The sequence below is a fragment of the Mobula birostris genome, chromosome 30, assembly GCF_030028105.1.
Source record: "Mobula birostris isolate sMobBir1 chromosome 30, sMobBir1.hap1, whole genome shotgun sequence".
In the NCBI taxonomy this organism is placed as follows: domain Eukaryota; kingdom Metazoa; phylum Chordata; class Chondrichthyes; order Myliobatiformes; family Myliobatidae; genus Mobula; species Mobula birostris.
The window spans coordinates 6,043,840-6,061,872 of NC_092399.1; the positions used below are offsets into that span (position 1 = coordinate 6,043,840).

Here is an 18,033-nt window from a genome sequence, read left to right on the forward strand (position 1 = left end):
CGACCTCACTGTAATTTTCAGTACATCTATTTTTAATGCCTACCATCCACAGTCACACTGTTAGGAACCATACTTCCCAAGTCTATTTTTTAAAATTTATTTATTGAGATGCAGCAAGCAATAGACCTCTCCAGGCCTTCGAGCCACGCCACCCAGCAAGCTTCCAATTTAACCCTAGCCTAATCTCGGGACAATTTATAATGACCAATTAACCTATTAACCAGTACATCTTTGGACTGTGGGAATTGGACCCGGATCACCTGTACTGTAAGCTGTTGTGCTAACCACTACACTACTGTGTCTATTCTTTACCTATCCAACTGCAACCAGAGCATCTCCTGCAGCGGCTTCTGCTCATCCATAGAGCTAAAATGCATCCCACGCTGAACACCTATCCACACCGAGACTATTCCTATTTTTCATACACTTTCTGCCCCTAAGCTATATGGGACAAGAAAGACTCCAGATAAACAGAGAGATACCTCAAGGTATAGGCCGTCTGATCCATTCAATCCAACCCAACCATGAAGCACCCAATCCTATCCAGCCGCACCCTACTCCTCAGTGTCACCAAGAGGACGTGGCCACAATCATCATGAGGAAACGTTGGAGATGGATTGTACATGTGATGAGAAGAGAGGACAACTCCATCATCAAGACAGCACTTCATTGGACCCCTGAAGGGTAGAGGAAACATGGGAGACAAAACATAACTTGGTGCCGTATCGTAGAGGCAGAAATGAGGACCCTGAACCACACCTGGGGCACAATAGAGAAGATGGCCAAGGACAGACAGAAATAGAAGACCTTAATTGCTGCCCTAAACACCAGTAGCATAACAGGCAGTAACAATCCATTTTATTCTGCCCACATTCCCAATATTCCCAGATTGTATCATACATCTAGGCACCATACATACAGACTTGGATTTCAAAGGACAGTGTCAGTAACAAGGACCATGAAACTACAGGATTCCGTCAAGCCCGATGTTCATTACTAATGGAAGGAAATGTCACATTACAACGGACCCATAGGAAAATAAGAAATTGGAGCAAGGTGTCAGCCATCTGGTACATCGAGCCTGCTCCGCCATTCATGGCTGATGTGACCGTGGACTCAACTCCACCATAACCTTTAATTCCTTTGCTATGTAGAAATCTATATAACTGTGTCTTAAATATATTTAATGAGGTAGCCTCGACTGCTTCCCTGGGCAGAGAGTTCCATGGATTCACTACTCCCTGGGAAAAACAATTTCTCCTCATCTCCTAAATCTATGCCACCAAATCTTGAGGCTATCTCCCCTAGCTGTGGTCTCCCTTACCATATATCTTTTGATAAGATCCCATCTCAATCTTCTGAATGCTAGCAAGTATATTCAAAGGCGCTCAGTCTTTCCTTTAAGCCAATTCCTTCATCTCTGGAAAGGACCTGGTAAGCCTCCTCTACACCACTTCCAAACTGAGTATGTCATTCCTCGAGTAAGGAGACTAGAACTGTTTGCAGTACTCCCTGTACAGTTGCAGCGTAACCTCCCTGCTCTTCAATTCAGTCCCCCTACCAATGAAGGCCAATATTCCATTTACCTTCTTGATTACCTGTGGCACCTGCAAACCAACCTCCGTATTACTTGCTTGGTGGCTCTTTGGGCTTTTAAAGATTTTCCCAATATTCCAGTTTTCCACAACTCCTAGAAATTTCATATACACAAGCTTTTAGTTTGATTCCTTCTTTTATTTTTACATTTATTCAAGACGGGCTCAACCCACCCTAGCCATCCATGTTTTTAACTGAAATATACTTTTGTTGATCACTGTGAAATGTCCCTCTGAAAATCTTCTACTGTTCCACAACTCCTCAGCATATGCCCTGTGTTATCAGTCTATGCTAGCCAGCAAATCCCTCATCAAGTTCAAGTTTAATTTTTATTCAACCATACATGAATACCAATGAATACAGCCAAACGAGACAGCGTTACTCCAGGGCCAAGGGGCAAAATGCAGTACCAACAGTCATACACAGCACAAGACACATATAGCACAAGCAACACACATCAAAGTTGCTGGTGAACGCAGGTCAGGCAGCATCTCTAGGAAGAGGTATAGTCAACGTTTCGGGCCGAGACCCTTCATCAGGACTAACTGAAGGAAGAGTTAGTAAGCTCTTCCTTCAGTTCTCTCTTACTAGCTCTTCCTTCAGTTATGTACATCTCTGCTAATGAGCAACTCACCAGTAGGGGAGACCTGCAGTACTTCAAGTTCATGATGTTCAGCAGGGTTTTGCAATCATTAAAGATTGTTTAAAACAAACAATAACACCTTTGGTTGGCCCCGTAGAAGTGTTGCATACGAGTGCACTGTCATCCTTCCTGTTGTAATCTCCCATTTGGGCATAATATACTGCTTTTAAATCCAAGTATTGCATCCTCCATTTGTATGCAAAGTTAAATCATACTGTGATCACTCTTTGCAAGAGGATCCTGAACTACAAGATCATTAATTCTACCCGTCTCATTGCACAAGACTAGAGCTAAGATCACATTCCCCACCCCCACACCTTCCTATTCTGACTTCTTCCCCCTTCCTTTCCAGTCCTGATGAAGGGTCTCGGCCCAAAACGTTGGCCATTTATTCCCATCCATAGATGCTGCCCTGGCCTGCTGAGCTCATCCAGCACATTGAGTGTTAGCATTTTCCCCTGTGGGTTCACGTCACTAACAGGCTGTTCAGGAACGCTATCACGGATGCATTTTATGATGTCCCCCTCAAGACCAATTCAATTTGCCCAATCTGTGTGCAAGTGGTTTCCATGACAACTGCCATTCTATTCTTACATGTGTCCAACATTTTCTGGTTTATTGCTTGTGCCAATTTGACGTTATTATTTGGTGATCTATTGACAACTCCCACCAATAATTTTTCCCCTTCACTGTGCCTAATCTCTATCCACATGGACTCAGCATTCCACTCCTTGCATTTTATATCATCTTTCAGTATCACTCTGATCACGTCCTTAACAAAGAGCACCACCACCCCCCTTACCTTCCTGCTCATCTTCCATTTAACTGATTCCTTTGGATATTTACAATAGAAGAGAATAGAACTTTATTGTCATTGCTGAAGACGAGATTTTGGTGCTACTCCAATCCATGCAAAAACAGATATTAACATTGTATGCGGTAAGGCTTAATTAAAAAGAAATTCCCATATTTACCTGCAACAAGTGACTTTGATAGACCACATCTCCAGGTGCAGCCTGGAAGAGGTGCGCCTTTGGACGACTTGGTCCCTCGCTGATGTCGCCGACTGGAGCGTGGCGGGAGACTGAAACGCCAAGACAGCAGGTGGTGCGCGCTGCTTTTGGAAGGCTGCCATACTCCAGCGAACTTTCTCCCTTGATGGCCAGTGAGAGTCTGTTGGTCCTCGGGTCCGGGAGCCCGGACAAGCGACACGGCAGATTGTAAAACCAAAACAGCAAGCTGCTGGTCTCCCCTCTCGTTGCGGCAGGATTGATATCTCTCTCTCCCTCGCTAGTGAGAGAAAGCCTGTCTGAGATGTCGACATACTGGGATGGACAGAAGGTTTTGATGGACTCTAGATCATGGTCTCTTTGGGGGCTTTGCTATTGCTTTCATGGAGGCTGGTGGGGGGGTTAATTCTTTTGCTGGAGCAGGTGGGGGGGGAGGGTCGATGCTCTTGCTGCTGCTTGTGCGTGGGAGGGAGAGGGGACTTTAGGGTCCTAACATTTTCTGTCACTCTGGGTTTTTTTCTGTTTCGTGGATGCCTGTGAAAAGAAAGAATTTCAGGTTACATATTGAATACACTCTTTGAATCAGAATCAGAATCAGGTTTATTATCACCAGTAAGTGACGTGAAATTTGTTAACTTAGCAGCGGCAATTCAATGCAATACATATAGAAGAGAAAAAACCAAAATAATAAAAATAAATAAATAAATAAATTCAACTGATATTAATTGAACCATTGAACCATAACACTCAAAGGCCATTGGCAAGCCAGGGTGTAGCATTATTCAGCTGCACAACAGCTCTTGGGAAGAAGCTGTTTTTCAGTCTTAATGTCTTGGCTAAGATGTTTCTGTATCTCCTACCAGATGGCAGGAAATTGAACAGACAGTGAGGCCAAGTGGAGATGATTCCCAATAATCTCCACTCTACAATCACATCTCTGTAATGGTCACTAAATCACATCCCTTTGTACTGATCTGTGCCATAAGTTCACTGGATTTGTTTCAAATACTACAAGCATTCAGGTAAAGTGCCCTCACACTGATTGTCTTGTTAGAATCCAGTAATCTTTGTGTTCTTTGAATTTTGACTTCTCTGTATGAAGCACCTTCAATTACTCCAAAAGACTGAGGTTTGGTAAAATACTGAAAGGCTTTTATTCGCTGTACAATACGACCTCCACAGTGAGTGTCTGCCCCCAGACTGACGGGGAGGGGCAAGGCGAACACCTTTATACAGGATTCTGTGGGAGGAGCCACAGGGGCAGTCAGCAGAGGGGTGTGTCCAGACAGGTAACCGAGTTACAACATACATACATGGTTTACCACACTGTACTCCACTCTTCCTTTTCTCATTTCTAACTTTTGCATTGCTACCTTCCATAGATGCTGCCTGGCCTGCTGGGTGCCTCCAGGATTTTGTGTGTGTTGATTTGGATTTCCAGCCTCTGCAGACTTTCTCACGTCTATGATTTGCCTCTAACTTTCTGCCAGGGTTCCCATCCCCCTCCCACATTTCCTCCCCAGCAGCACTAACAAACAACTCCCCTAGGACACCGACAAACAAGAGAGAATCTGCAGATGCTGGAAATCCAAAACACACACACACACACAAACTGCTAGAGGAGCCCAGCACGCCAGGGGGTTCTGTGGAAATGAGTACAGTCGATGTTTCGGGCAGAAGCCCTCCTTCAGTATCATGAAGGATCTCGGCCCAAAACGTCGACTGATCTGCTGAGTTCCTCCAGCATTTTATGTGTGTATGTTGCCCTGGATTTCCAGCATCTGCAGAACCTCTCTGTGCCCAGACCAACACCAATATACTTCCATCTGAGATAAGTAAATGTTCAACACAGCACTGTGGGCTGAAGGGCCTGTACTGTGCTGTAGGTTTTCTATGTTTCTATAAGTTACTCCAAACACAAATACAACCCCACCTACAAAGTAGCCCACGAAAGAATTCTCTTATAACAATTTCTACTGCCGACAGCAGGGGCGCGATGGAACCAAATTCTAATCTAAACGATCTTTGATGAGTTGACGAGCAGCATCCCGTGAACACAGCCAATGACAGCAGCCAGAGATGACTACTTAAAGAACCCGTGGTGCGGTAGTATCCCGAAGTTTAGGTCATAATGGAACGCAGGAATTCTGTGGTGAATTTCTCTTCTGATGCTACTAAGCTCCCTCTCTCGGTGAATAATTAATGTTAAATAGTTTATAAATGTCTCAGTATTTATTTGTGGGCAGTTTTACATTGATTCTGCTATTTCTCTTTTTTTTACTGTGAATGCCCGCAAGAAAGTGAAACTAAGGCGAAGTAGACGTTCTTTGATTGGGGGGGGGGGTTTAGAATATTTTTAGGAAGGTGTTTGCAACTTCCCGCTAGATCTTATTTAGTGCAGAAGAAATGTTCTTTAGTAAACCTGATGTTGTATGGTTGGGCTAATTAGACCCACAGGAACCGCCCACTTGTTCATTAAGTTTGTTGCTGCCTGGAGATGTTGAGGGTGGGAGATTGCAATGAGGGGAAGGGGTACTCCGCGGTCCTAGCGGGTCTGAAGTAACCCGATAGCGTGTTTTTTCAGGTGCTGCTCCAAGCTCAGAAGGACCTTGTGGACTATCGTGGTCTTGGGATCGGTGTCCTGGGTTAGTCTCCATTGATGTTGCGTTTCTGTTGTTTGCCAGTCGCGCCGCTTTATCCTTCTAATCCTGTTGTGTATTGAATAGAGCTACATCCTGGATCGCCAGAGTTCACCGAAATTCTGGACGTGACCAAATCCAGTTTGAAGGAGCTGCTGTGAGTAAATTCAGCCCCGCTCGGATTACAAAAATCCTTCAACTCGTGGGGGGATTTATCCTACTTCCCATTTTAAAAAAAACACTTATGCGGGTGGTATTAGCTTCACAACCGTAATACCAGATCATCAGGAATGCGATTTGCCACTTTTCATGCCCCCTCAGTGTTGTCACTCGATGGTACACTTTGTAGAGGGCCCCAACAACAAAAATGGGAAATTTTAACACTTTATTTTTCACGTGGGCCTTTTTGGGGGGGGGGGGGTTAATTGGATCAAAACTGTTTTCAGTTGGGGGGGGGAAGCAAAATGAGAATGGTTTAGGCCTGTAATCCATTTGGGGGCTAGTCCACCTCTTTCATTCCACAGTAGTTAAACTTGAATAGGGGAAGCTGCTGTTGGATGTCATTGAAATTAGTGCCATCTAGAGATGGAATTCTACCCATGTGTCCATGTAACTCCCAGACCACCTATGTAATTGACTCTGAGATGGCTTTGCAGTCATTCAATTCCATCTGGAATAGTAGATGGAGAATAAACCAATATAGAGGTAAAGGATCTAATTTTCCAATATAGTGAAAATGGGTTGAAAGTTGAGTGTTATTGTTCAGTGAAAGCAAACATTTCAAACACTTGTTTTCAGAAACAGCTACTTCAGACTTTGTGACCAGTTTCTTCTGCTTTACAGGAAGGTCCCAGAAAACTACAAAATACTGTTCTTGCAATGTGGTGCGAGTGGCCAGTTTAGTGCGATTCCTTTCAATTTCATCAGCCTCAAGGAAGGCAGATGTGCAGAGTTTGTTGTCACCGGGCCTTGGTCTGCGGAGGCAGCGGAGGAAGCCAGGAAGCTGGGGAAAGTGAAAATTGTCCACCCTGGGCAGAATGCTTGTACAAGTAAGGCAACTGATGAGATGGCTATTGAACTTGTGAGTGGGGATTAATGCAAGAGATTCTGCAGATGCTGGAAATCCAGGGCAGTGCACACAAAATGCTAGAGGAACCTGGCAGTGTTCCAGCATTTTGGGAGTGAGGAAGTAGAATCTTTCTCCTAGCAGGATGAATGGTACAGAATTTCATACACCTGTTGAGCTTTCCAGAGATGGATGTGACAGCCTCTGGTCTGTAAATTCTATGCACCAATCTGGAGATGAGCCATCAGTTTAATCATTAATGATACTTGTATGAAAGCTAACATTAATGTTTACTTAAAGCTACTTGGTTTCAAAGACTGCTTGATTTGGACCATAGGGTATAGGAGCAGAATTGGGCCATTGAGTCTGCTCTGCCATTTCATGATGGCTGATCCATTTTGCCCCCTCAGGCCCACTCTCCTGCCGTCTCCCTGTATCCCTTCATGCCCTGACTGGTCAGAATTTATCAACCCCTGCCTTGAATACAACCAATGTCTTGGCCTCTACAGCCACTTGCAACAAATTGCACAGATTCACACCACTCTCTGGCTAAAGAAATTCCTCATCTGTTCTAAAAGAATGCCCCTATATTGAGGCTGTCCATTAGTCAGAGCCACCCCTTCCCAAGCCATAGGAAGCATCCTCTCCACATCCACTCTTTTGAGGCCTGTCAACATTCAGTGGATTTCCATTGGGTCACCCCCTAATTCTTCTGAATTTGTGACGAGCTCAGTGGGCATTGCTGGAATTCCAGCGTCTACTGCTCAATTGTACTTCGAGATGTGATTGGCTTAGAACTGCTGTGGTCCAGCCTTTCGCACTGCTGTTTGGTGATTGACCCAGCAATGAAGGATGGTGACTTGTGCCCAATTCTTTCCCTAAAGGTGATGCAGTTCTGTTTGCTTGCTCCAACCCTCTACTTCAGAGGTTCCCAACCTGGGGTCTGTGGACCCCCTTGGTTAATGGTAGGGCTCCATGGCATTTTAATTAATAAAAAAAGAAGTGAGTTTGGAAATCCTTGTTCTAGATGTTTTAAGTCTCTATGCAGTCGTTATTCTAAATCTCTCCCTACCCTTCTCTTATAGCAATCCCTGATCCAAGCAAGTGGGATCTCAATCCTGACTCCTCCTATCTCTATTATTGTGCTGATGATTCCATCAGTGGTGTCGAATTCCACTTTATTCCAGACTCCAAGGAAACTGTTCTGATCTCTGATATGTCCTCCAACTTCCTTCTCAAGCCCTTGGATGTTTCCCGGGTGAGTCTATCCTAATCAGTTGAACGTTGACCTTCCCCATTGCTCCGGTAACAGTGAGAACTGATTGCTTGAGGGGAATTGGCCTAAGAATTGGAATGAAGTTGAACATTGATCATACTTGGAGCAGGAGGCAGGGATTCAAGTTTTTGGATCAGTGGGACCTTTTGATGCAGGGGTGACCTGTACAAAAAGGACGGATTACACTTGAATCCTAGGGGAACCAATATCCTGGCAGGGAGATTAGCGAGGGCTACTGAGGTGACCTTAAACTAGAATGGTTGGGGGGTGGGAATCAAATTAAAGAGGCTAGGTGAGAGGAGGTTAGTTCACAACAGGGGGATGGGAACCAGTGTAGAGAGACAGAGGGGTGTAAAGTGAGGGTAGAAGCAAAAAGTAGTAAGGAGAAAAGTAAAAGTGGCAGGCCGACAAATCCAGGGCAAGCATCAAAAAGGGCCACTTTTCAACATAATTGTATAAGGGCTAAGAGAGTTGTAAAAGAGCGCCTGAGAGCTTTGTGTGTCAATGCCAGGAGCATTTGTAATAAGGTGGATGAATTGAAAGTGCAGATTGTTATTAATGATTATGATATAGTTGGGATCACAGAGACATGGCTCCAGGGTGACCAAGGATGGGAGCTCAATGTTCAGGGATATTCAATATTCAGAAGGGATAGACATGAAAGAAAAGGAGGTGGGGTGGCGTTGCTGGTTAAAGAGGAGATTAACGCAATAGAAAGGAAGGACATAAGTCGGGAAGATGTGGAATCGATATGGGTAGAGCTGCATAACACTAAGGGGCAGAAAACGCTGGTGGGAGTTGTGTACAGGCCACCTAACAGTAGGAGTGAGGTCGAGGATGGAATTAAACAGGAAATTAGAAATGTGTGCAATAAAGGAACAGCAGTTATAATGGGTGACTTCAATCTACATGTAGATTGGGTGAACCAAATTGGTAAAGGTGCTGAGGAAGAGGATTTCTTGGAATGTATGCGGGATGGTTTTTTGAACCAACATGTCGAGGAACCAACTAGAGAGCAGGCTATTCTGGACTGGATTTTGAGCAATGAGGAAGGGTTAATTAGCAATCTTGTCGTGAGAGGCCCCTTGGGTAAGAGTGACCATAATATGGTGGAATTCTTCATTAAGATGGAGAGTGACATAGTTAATTCAGAAACAAAGGTTCTGAACTTAGAGGGGTAACTTTGAAGGTATGAGATGTGAATTAGCTAAGATAGACTGGCAAATGACACTTAAAGGATTGACGGTGGATATGCAATGGCAAACATTTAAAGATCGCATGGATGAACTACAACAATTGTTCATCCCAGTTTGGCAAAAGAATAAATCAAGGAATAAATCATGGCTGACAAGAGAAATTAGGGATAGTATCAATTCCAAAGAAGCATACAAATTAGCCAGAAAAAGTGGCTCACCTGAGGACTGGGAGAAATTCAGAGTTCAGCAGAGGAGGACAAAAGGCTTAATTAGGAAGGGGGAAAAAAGATTGAGAGAAAACTGGCAGGGAACATAAAAACTGACTGAAAGCTTTTATAGGTATGTAAAAAGGAAAAGACTGGTAAAGACAAATGTAGGTCCCCTGCAGGCAGAAACAGGTGAATTGATTATGGGGAGCAAGGACATGGCAGACCAATTGAATAATTACTTTGGTTCTGTCTTCACTAAGGAGGACATAAATAATCTTCCAGAAATAGTAGGGGACAGAGGGTCCAGTGAGATGGAGGAACTGAGGGAAATACATGTTAGTAGGGAAGTGGTGTTAGGTAAATTGAAGGGATTAAAGGCAGATAAATTCCCAGGGCCAGATGGTCTGCATCCCAGAGTGCTTAAGGAAGTAGCCCAAGAAATAGTGGATGCATTAGTGATAATTTTTCAAAACTCGTTAGATTCTGGACTAGTTCCTGAGGATTGGAGGGTGGCTAATGTAACCCCGCTTTTTAAAAAGGGGGGAGAGAGAAACTGGGGAATTATAGACTGGTTAGCCTAACGTCGGTGGTGGGGAAACTGCTGGAGTCAGTTTTCAAAGATGTGATAACAGCACATTTGGAAAGCGGTGAAATCATTGGACAAAGTCAGCATGGATTTGTGAAAGGAAAATCATGTCTGACGAATCTCACAGAATTTTTTGAGGATGTAACTAGTAGAGTGGATAGGGGAGAACCAGTGGATGTGGTATATTTGGATTTTCAGAAGGCTTTTGACAAGGTCCCACACAGGAGATTGGTGTGCAAACTTAAAGCACACGGTATTGGGGGTAAGGTATTGATGTGGATAGAGAATTGGTGGCAGACGGGAAGCAAAGAGTGGGAATAAACGGGACCTTTTCAGAATGGCAGGCGGTGACTAGTGGGGTACTGCAAGGCTCAGTGCTGGGATCCCAGTTGTTTACAATATATATTAATGACTTAGACGAGGGAATTAAATGCAGCATCTCCAAGTTTGCGGATGACACGAAGCTGGGCGGCAGTGTTACCTGTGAGGAGGATGCTAAGAGGATGCAGGGTGACTTGGATAGGTTGGGTGAGCGGGCAAATTCATGGCAGATGCAATTTAATGTGGATAAATGTGAAGTTATCCACTTTGGTGGCAAAAATAGGAAAACAGATTATTATCTGAATGGTGGCCGATTAGGAAAAGGGAGGTGCAACGAGACCTGGGTGTCATTATACACCAGTCATTGAAAGTGAGCATGCAGGTACAGCAGGTGGTGAAAAAGGCAAATGGTATGCTGTCATTTATAGCGAGAGGATTCGAGTACAGGAGCAGGGAGGTACTACTGCAGTTGTACAAGGCCTTGGTGAGACCACATCTGGAGTATTGTGTGCAGTTTTGGTCCCCTAATCTGAGGAAAGACATCCTTGCCATAGAGGGAGTACAAAGAAGGTTCACCAGATTGATTCCTGGGATGGCAGGACTTTCATATGAAGAAAGACTGGATAAACTAGGCTTGTACTCATTGGAATTTAGACGACTGAGGGGGGATCTGATTGAAACGTATAAAATCCTAAAGGGATTGGACAGGCTAGATGCAGGAAGATTGTTCCCGATGTTGGGGAAGTCCAGAACGAGGGGTCACAGTTTGAGGATAAAGGGGAAGCCTTTTAGGACTGAGATTAGGAAAAACTTCTTCACACAGAGTGGTGAATCTGTGGAATTCTCTGCCACAGAAAACAGTTGAGGCCAGTTCATTGGCTGTTTTTAAGAGGGAGTTAGATATGGCCCTTGTGGCTAGGGGGATCAGAGGGTATGGAGGGAAGGCTGGTGCAGGGTTCTGAGTTGGATGATCAGCCATGATCATAATAAATGGCGGTGCAGGCTCGAAGGGCCGAATGGCCTACTGCACCTATTTTCTATGTTTCTGTTTTCTCTTGCCCTTTGCCCCCTTCCTCTTCCTGAAGTTTGGTGTGATTTTTGCCACTGCCCGACAAAGTCTCGGTTGTGCAGGAGTGACAGTGGTATTCGTGAGAGAAGACCTCCTAGATTCGACACTCAGTGGATGTCCAATTGTGCTTGACTATAAACTACAAGCGGGAATCTTTCCTAATACTCCTCCATGTTACAGGTTAGTGCAGGGCTCTGGTGGTTTTGCTGAAGAACTCTTTGAAATTCAAACATAACTTCCCATGGAAAATTTGCTGGAACTGGATCTACATATTTGTGGAAAGTATTTGACTTCATTTGATGTACCTATTTAACTTCTAAATTCATCTTATTTCCAATATGAGATTGGCTTTGGTTGTCATAAGTATATTGCAATAGACGGTCAAACTGTCAGCAACCAACTGCCCAAGGATTGTGCTGGGAGTTGGGTCACAAGTGTTTCCACGTGTCTGGTGTCAACGTAACATGCCCATAGCTCAAACCCTAACCCAAAATCCACATCTTTGGAATTTGGGTGGAAACTGGAGCACTCAGAGGAACCATGCAGTTACAACATAGAAACTCCAAACAGTCAAGAGGAGTCAAACATCAAGTGATCAGTGGAGCTGTAAAAGTAATTGCACTAACCACTATACCACTGCAACCTGGAACAATCAGTATGCAATGCAAATAACTTTAATAGTTAGCAAGCTTGTTCTATCATTTCAGTCTATGGAGTCTCTTGTTTCATGGATGTCTGAGGAGTACAAATTTCAGATTGTATACGTGCTGAGATTAAAGCAACCTTATCAACCAAGTGTGCTTGGAATGTAAACTAAGCCAACTAATCACTGTACCCTTGACAAAATCAATGAATATAGTGTTAAATTTGCTTTGGCGATTACTAGGTGTCTCTAAGTTTGAGAAATGATGCACATACAAAATATCACTCTTCATGTTGACTTAATTTGCTAGCTGTCAGCTGTTACTGAAAGCAAGCTTGTGACAAAGTTGATGTGAAATGAGTTTTTTTCATGATGACCAAGAGATTCTGCAGATGTTGAAGTCTTGAACAACATGCACAAAATGCTGGAGGAACTCGACAGGTCAGATGGGAATCAACTGATGTTTCAGGCTGAGACTCCACTTCAGTTGTGACTTGCTGAGTTTCCCTGGAATTTAGTGTTGTGCATGATGTCGAGCGGCATGAAAACTGCAGTCACATTCCTCATATCTATGTGTATATTTCAGTATCTATATCCTGCAGTTGGTCTTGGATTGGATAAAAAGCAATGGAGGTTCTGATGCTATGGAACGAAGAAGTATCGCTAAATCAAAATTGCTTTATGATGTGATTGAGGACGCCGCTGAATTCTATGTGTAAGTTGCCTCTATTTAAACGTGCAAGTGATTCTAATCTAATAAATGTATTCATTTATTTTAAAAACTGAGCAAGGTCATTACTTGTTTCCTTTTTAGATGCCCTGTTAATGTGAAGTGTAGAAGCAGAATGAATGTAGTATTCCGGGTTGGTGGCCCCAAAGGAAATAACATCCTTGAACAGACTTTCCTTGACAAAGCAGCTGAAGTTGGCATGACTTCACTGGAGGGTGACAGGTAAACTAGAATATAATCAAATGTTCAACTATCCAAATTGAAAAATGGGAGTTGGAATGAAATGATGGGCTGGTCAACAGGTTTCTTTTATTATCTTCCCTTTTTCATTTTCCACATTGTCCCACTTTTTCCATACTTCCCCCATGATGCCAGCTCAGTTCTTGTTCAAATCACCTTTCAACAGCATGATAGGGCTTGCTTGCTGATATCCTCAAATCCTGGCTCCAGCATCAACATCCAGGAGCTGCTCACCTCAATGAGCAACCAAAAACCAAGTATTTGGTCAGATTTTAAAAAGTGTCAAGACATCACGAACACAGCCTACAGATGCTGGGAATCCAAAGCAACACAGTGCTGGAGGAACTTGGCAGGCCAGGCAACATCTATGGAAAGGAGTAAACAGTCATTTTCTGGCTGAGACCCTTCATCAGGTCCTGAAGGGTCTCAGTCTAAAATGACAACTGTTTCCTCTTTTCCATAAATGCTGCCTGGCCTGTTGAGTTCCTCTAGTATTTTGTGTTGCCCAAGACTTCAAGATCAAGTTTGTGCATTTTATGTCTTAAAGTCCCTTCTGCAGAGTGTTCTGACTGAAATTGTTTTATGCAAATCTTTGCATAGCATCAGGTTTATGGCTGCATTCTGATACAACTGGTGATGTACTTTGCTGCTTGTGTCGTGGTTCAGATTGGGCAAAATTATTGCTGTTTGTTATAACCTAGTTGTAAATGCTAGTTAATATTCATTTTTAATTGTCTCATTTCAGTATTTTACCATGTGCCCCTGTGGGTTACACAAGTTTGCTATCTTTCTCTTTCTATTCATAGTGATGCCTCACTTCATTGTGATAGAATGTTCAGCAATTCATATTCCCCACTCATAACTAAGTAACCCAGGTTCAATACAAAAACACTGGCCTACACACATGCAATAAATGTACTGAGTACGGCTTGCAATTCAGACTCTTGGCACTGCCCTATCAACATTGCTAAGAATGCCTTTCAATTGTTCTTAAAATAGACCTTCAGTACAACAAAAACCCACACAAATTGATTTTTGCCTGCTCTTCAGCATCACTCTTAATTCAATGCACCTAATAATTCCTGACTTGGCAATGTATTTTCTTTCACCAATGGGTTTTTGTCTGCAGTGACTGATCTTTAGCGTTTTAAACTTGTGGTGATGGGTAAAGTGAGACTATCCAACCCTAATTTTGCTAACAGATTTCTTGTTTGTGAATGGTTTTGTTCAGTTCATTAATTCCTTCCTCCATCACTTCAAAAAAAAAAAAAATGATGTGGAGAACAATCCCCATTCATTCTATGGTCTTCTATCCTCTATTAGACTCTCCCTTTCTCTAGCCCTTGTCTCTTTCACCAACCAAGTTCAGTTCTTACTTCACCCCTAACACCTACTACCTTGTACTACTTCCTCCTCCTTATCCTGACTTCCCCTCTTTCTTTCCAGCCCTGATTGCGTTTCAGCTCAAAGCATTGACTGTTTACAGTACTCTATTCCAAAGGTTGTCTCTGATCTGAGTTCCTCCAGTATGGTGTGTGTTGCCTCCCATTCACTCCAGATAAGTACAAGACATTCCTCAATGTCTTAAAATGGGATAAATTGCAAAATGAAATAGCTGGATCTAGTCCACCATTTTCTTCAGGTTCAATCTGTGTCCCATTTACTTGAGACACAGCAGAATTAAGTCCCATATTTGCTCAATCTCACCTGCCTTGGGTTCTGTAGTCTGATCCTTGTCACTAGAATTATCTCATTTCTGGCTGTAGTATTAAGTTTGATGCAATGTTTGGGAGCTCCACCTAATGTTACTTTATTCCATTGACTTGTCCCGTATGAGGGTGGAAGCTGCTTCAAACATCGCGGCAAACCCAAAGGTTATATCAGGTGGTCAACTGTTACTTGATGACCCTTAAAGTAGACCCTTCTGCAATACTATATTTGTGTAATATGGCTAAATATTCATGCTAATAGTCTGAATATAAAAAGTGAATGAGTCTCATCTTTCCAGCTTTGCCTTAACTTTCTGGTAAATGTGAGTTTGTATGAAGTTTAAGTTTGTAGTTTTGCATAGATATTTGTACAAATTTGGAATTGTGATTTGGACATGACGTGCCTCTAAATTACACCTGTTTCCAGATCTGTTGGTGGGATCTGTGCCTCACTCCACAATGTGACACTTGAAGAAACACAAAAGTTGGCAGAATTCATGACATCTTTCAAGCAAAAGGAACACCAGGGTAATGACTTGCCATAAGGAAAAGCCTATTGTAGGTTCTGTGCAGCATTAATACAATCTTTGTCTTTATATTAGTGATGGCTTGCAGTGCTAAACTAATCTTGAAGTAAATTTGCTTCATGTAGAACACATTTGCCTCTTTGAATATAATCTTTGAATGGTTAAGTAATTGAAACTAGTTTTTTTGTTTTTTTTAAAGCTAGGATCTATTTTTGTTGGTGCCAATAAGGATTGATCCAAACCTGCGGCCAAATGCGTACACAATTCAGAATTCAACTCTAGTCCTGAGGGAGTGCTGCATTTATCATAGAGCTGATTTGCCATTCTAATTGGAAGTCATTTTGCCAGTACACAAATGTGATGGTGCAAAGGCTTGGTTTTGGAGTATGTTTTAAGTGCTAGTCCAAGTATTTTGCACAATACCCAGTTCCCAAAGTTCAGGCGCACAAAACTTTCACTTCCAGTAACAACGAACCTCAGCTGTGGGTTTACTGGTCAGTTTGGATAGTCCTGGTTTAAGGATGACCTGATTCTATCCAAGGTACTGCGAACTTCATGATCAAGATAGTAAATCTATCACCGACTGAAGTGATAGTGAGCCAGAGCCCTCAGTTCAATGTTGTGCACAAACTTTCACCTTTCTCTATTTCCCTTTCCCCAAAAAAACATCTGTATATTAGAAATAGCCCATGGGTATCATGATAAAATATTTTAAACTTAATATTCCTTGTTAAGATATCAATGTGTATGAATTCTGTCAATAACAATCTCAAAGAAAATAACTTTCATTGTAGCTAAGCTGTGTCTACAAGCTAACTGAAATCACTCACCTGAAAGTATTGCAACTAGTCCTATCACTAGTATCCATTCTTTGGCCACAATGGAGTCACCATATCACAGCTCCTACTGCCCCTTAAACATCAGGAAAATAGATTGGGTCCAGGTCAGGGGAAGGGGTAGGGGTTTTGTGAAATGACTAAAGATTAGCTTTATTTGTCACATGTGCATCAAAACATGAAATGTTTGTGTCAAGCCAGAGGTATGCTGGGGGGTAACCTGCAATTATTATGCTTCTGGCCTCAATCTATAATGCCCATGACTTGCTAACCCTAACCTGTACATCTTTGGAATGTGTGAGGAAACCAGTAATGCCTAAGCTCCTTACAGGCAGCAGTGGGCATTGAACTCTGATCAAAGATCACTGACATTATAATGCTTGTTGCAAGCACTGTGTCATAGCAAGTAGCACAATCTTTCAAAGTAAAAATCCTACATTTTGAAAACTGCGGCGGCATTGTGGAGGTTGAGAAACAGCCGCCTCCTCCAGGCCATGAGACTTCTGAGCTCCCTGCCACCACAAGTAGAATTTGAAGCACAAGTAGGTTTATGCTGGCTTTTTTTAAGCTTGTGTTGTAAATACCTCTATTTGTTAATTTATTTGTGGTAATACTTCATGTAAGGTATAGGTACTGTGGTGTGCACCTTGGTCTGGAGGAACACACTTTCAGTTGGTGGTATCTGTGTGCACAGTTGAATGAGTTCTGGAGTCTTGCTGCAATAAAAGTTGGGTTCTATTTCAACTCATTGTAAAAGTTGTACATTGACTCAAGAGTTGTTTTAGATTCCTGGAATTGCCTTTGTTTCATAACCTTCCGGATTCTAATATTTGCTTATCAAAAGAAAAATAAATGTAGTGGGTGTGGCCCAGTCCTAACTACTGGGCTACAAAGCATGTGCTACCAGCCCCTGAGGAAACCATACGAGTCAGCTGCACCTTTCCTCATTCCCTGTCACACACTGTCAAACTTGAACATAGGGTTGCCAACTGCACCGTACTTGCTGAGACATCCCGTATATTGGGCTAAATTGGCTTGTCCTGTATTTCCCCTGCTAAGGTAGAGCGTTCCTATGAAACCTTTGGTGCCAAAATGGCGTGAAGTGAAGAAGCAATTACCATTAATTTATATGGGGAAAATTTTTGAGTGTTCCCAAACCCAAAAAAAAACTACCCAATCATACCAAATAACACGTAAAACCAAAAATAACACTAACATATTGTAAAAGCAGGAATGATATGATAAACACAGCCTATGTAAAGTAGAAATGTATGTACAGTATAGTTGGGAAGATGAAGGCAAACCCATTTGTGGGGGGGAAATCGGCATGTACGTGCATGCGCGCACAGGTGCCCGTGCAAGGCTTCATGGTCATGGTAGTCTTTCCTGGGGTAAAGTGTCCTGGGATTTGACTGCTACTTTTGTCCCTTATTTGGGAGTGAGAAAGTTTGCTACCCTAACTGTGAAAGACATGTTGAGGTGAGTTTAACCCTACTTGAACACCACACCCCAGCTCGGCTGGTCCGTAAGAATATTTTCAATATTAAACCGGCCCGTGGTGCAAAAAAGGTTGGGGACCCCTGCATTACAGGTAAAGCCCTCCCCATCATTGAGCACATCTAAATGAAATGCTGTCACGGGAAAACAGCATCCAAAGATAATACCATCAGAAAGGTAGCAGGAGCCTCAGAGCTCACACCACCAGGTCTAGGAACAGTTATTACCCCTCAACCGTCA

At 42.9% G+C, this 18,033-nt stretch overlaps 1 protein-coding gene across 1 annotated transcript; it reads left to right on the forward strand.

Moving 5' to 3' along the window:
- Window positions 1–5,380: 5,380 nt before the first annotated feature.
- On the forward strand, window positions 5,381–15,478 carry LOC140190463 (phosphoserine aminotransferase-like). The gene is made up of 9 exons (XM_072247077.1): window positions 5,381–5,440; window positions 5,834–5,894; window positions 5,976–6,045; window positions 6,732–6,937; window positions 8,040–8,212; window positions 11,628–11,791; window positions 12,841–12,969; window positions 13,069–13,206; window positions 15,361–15,478. Exons 1-9 carry the CDS (start codon window positions 5,381–5,383, stop codon window positions 15,476–15,478), a joined length of 1,119 nt encoding a protein of 372 aa, XP_072103178.1.
- Window positions 15,479–18,033: the final 2,555 nt, after the last annotated feature.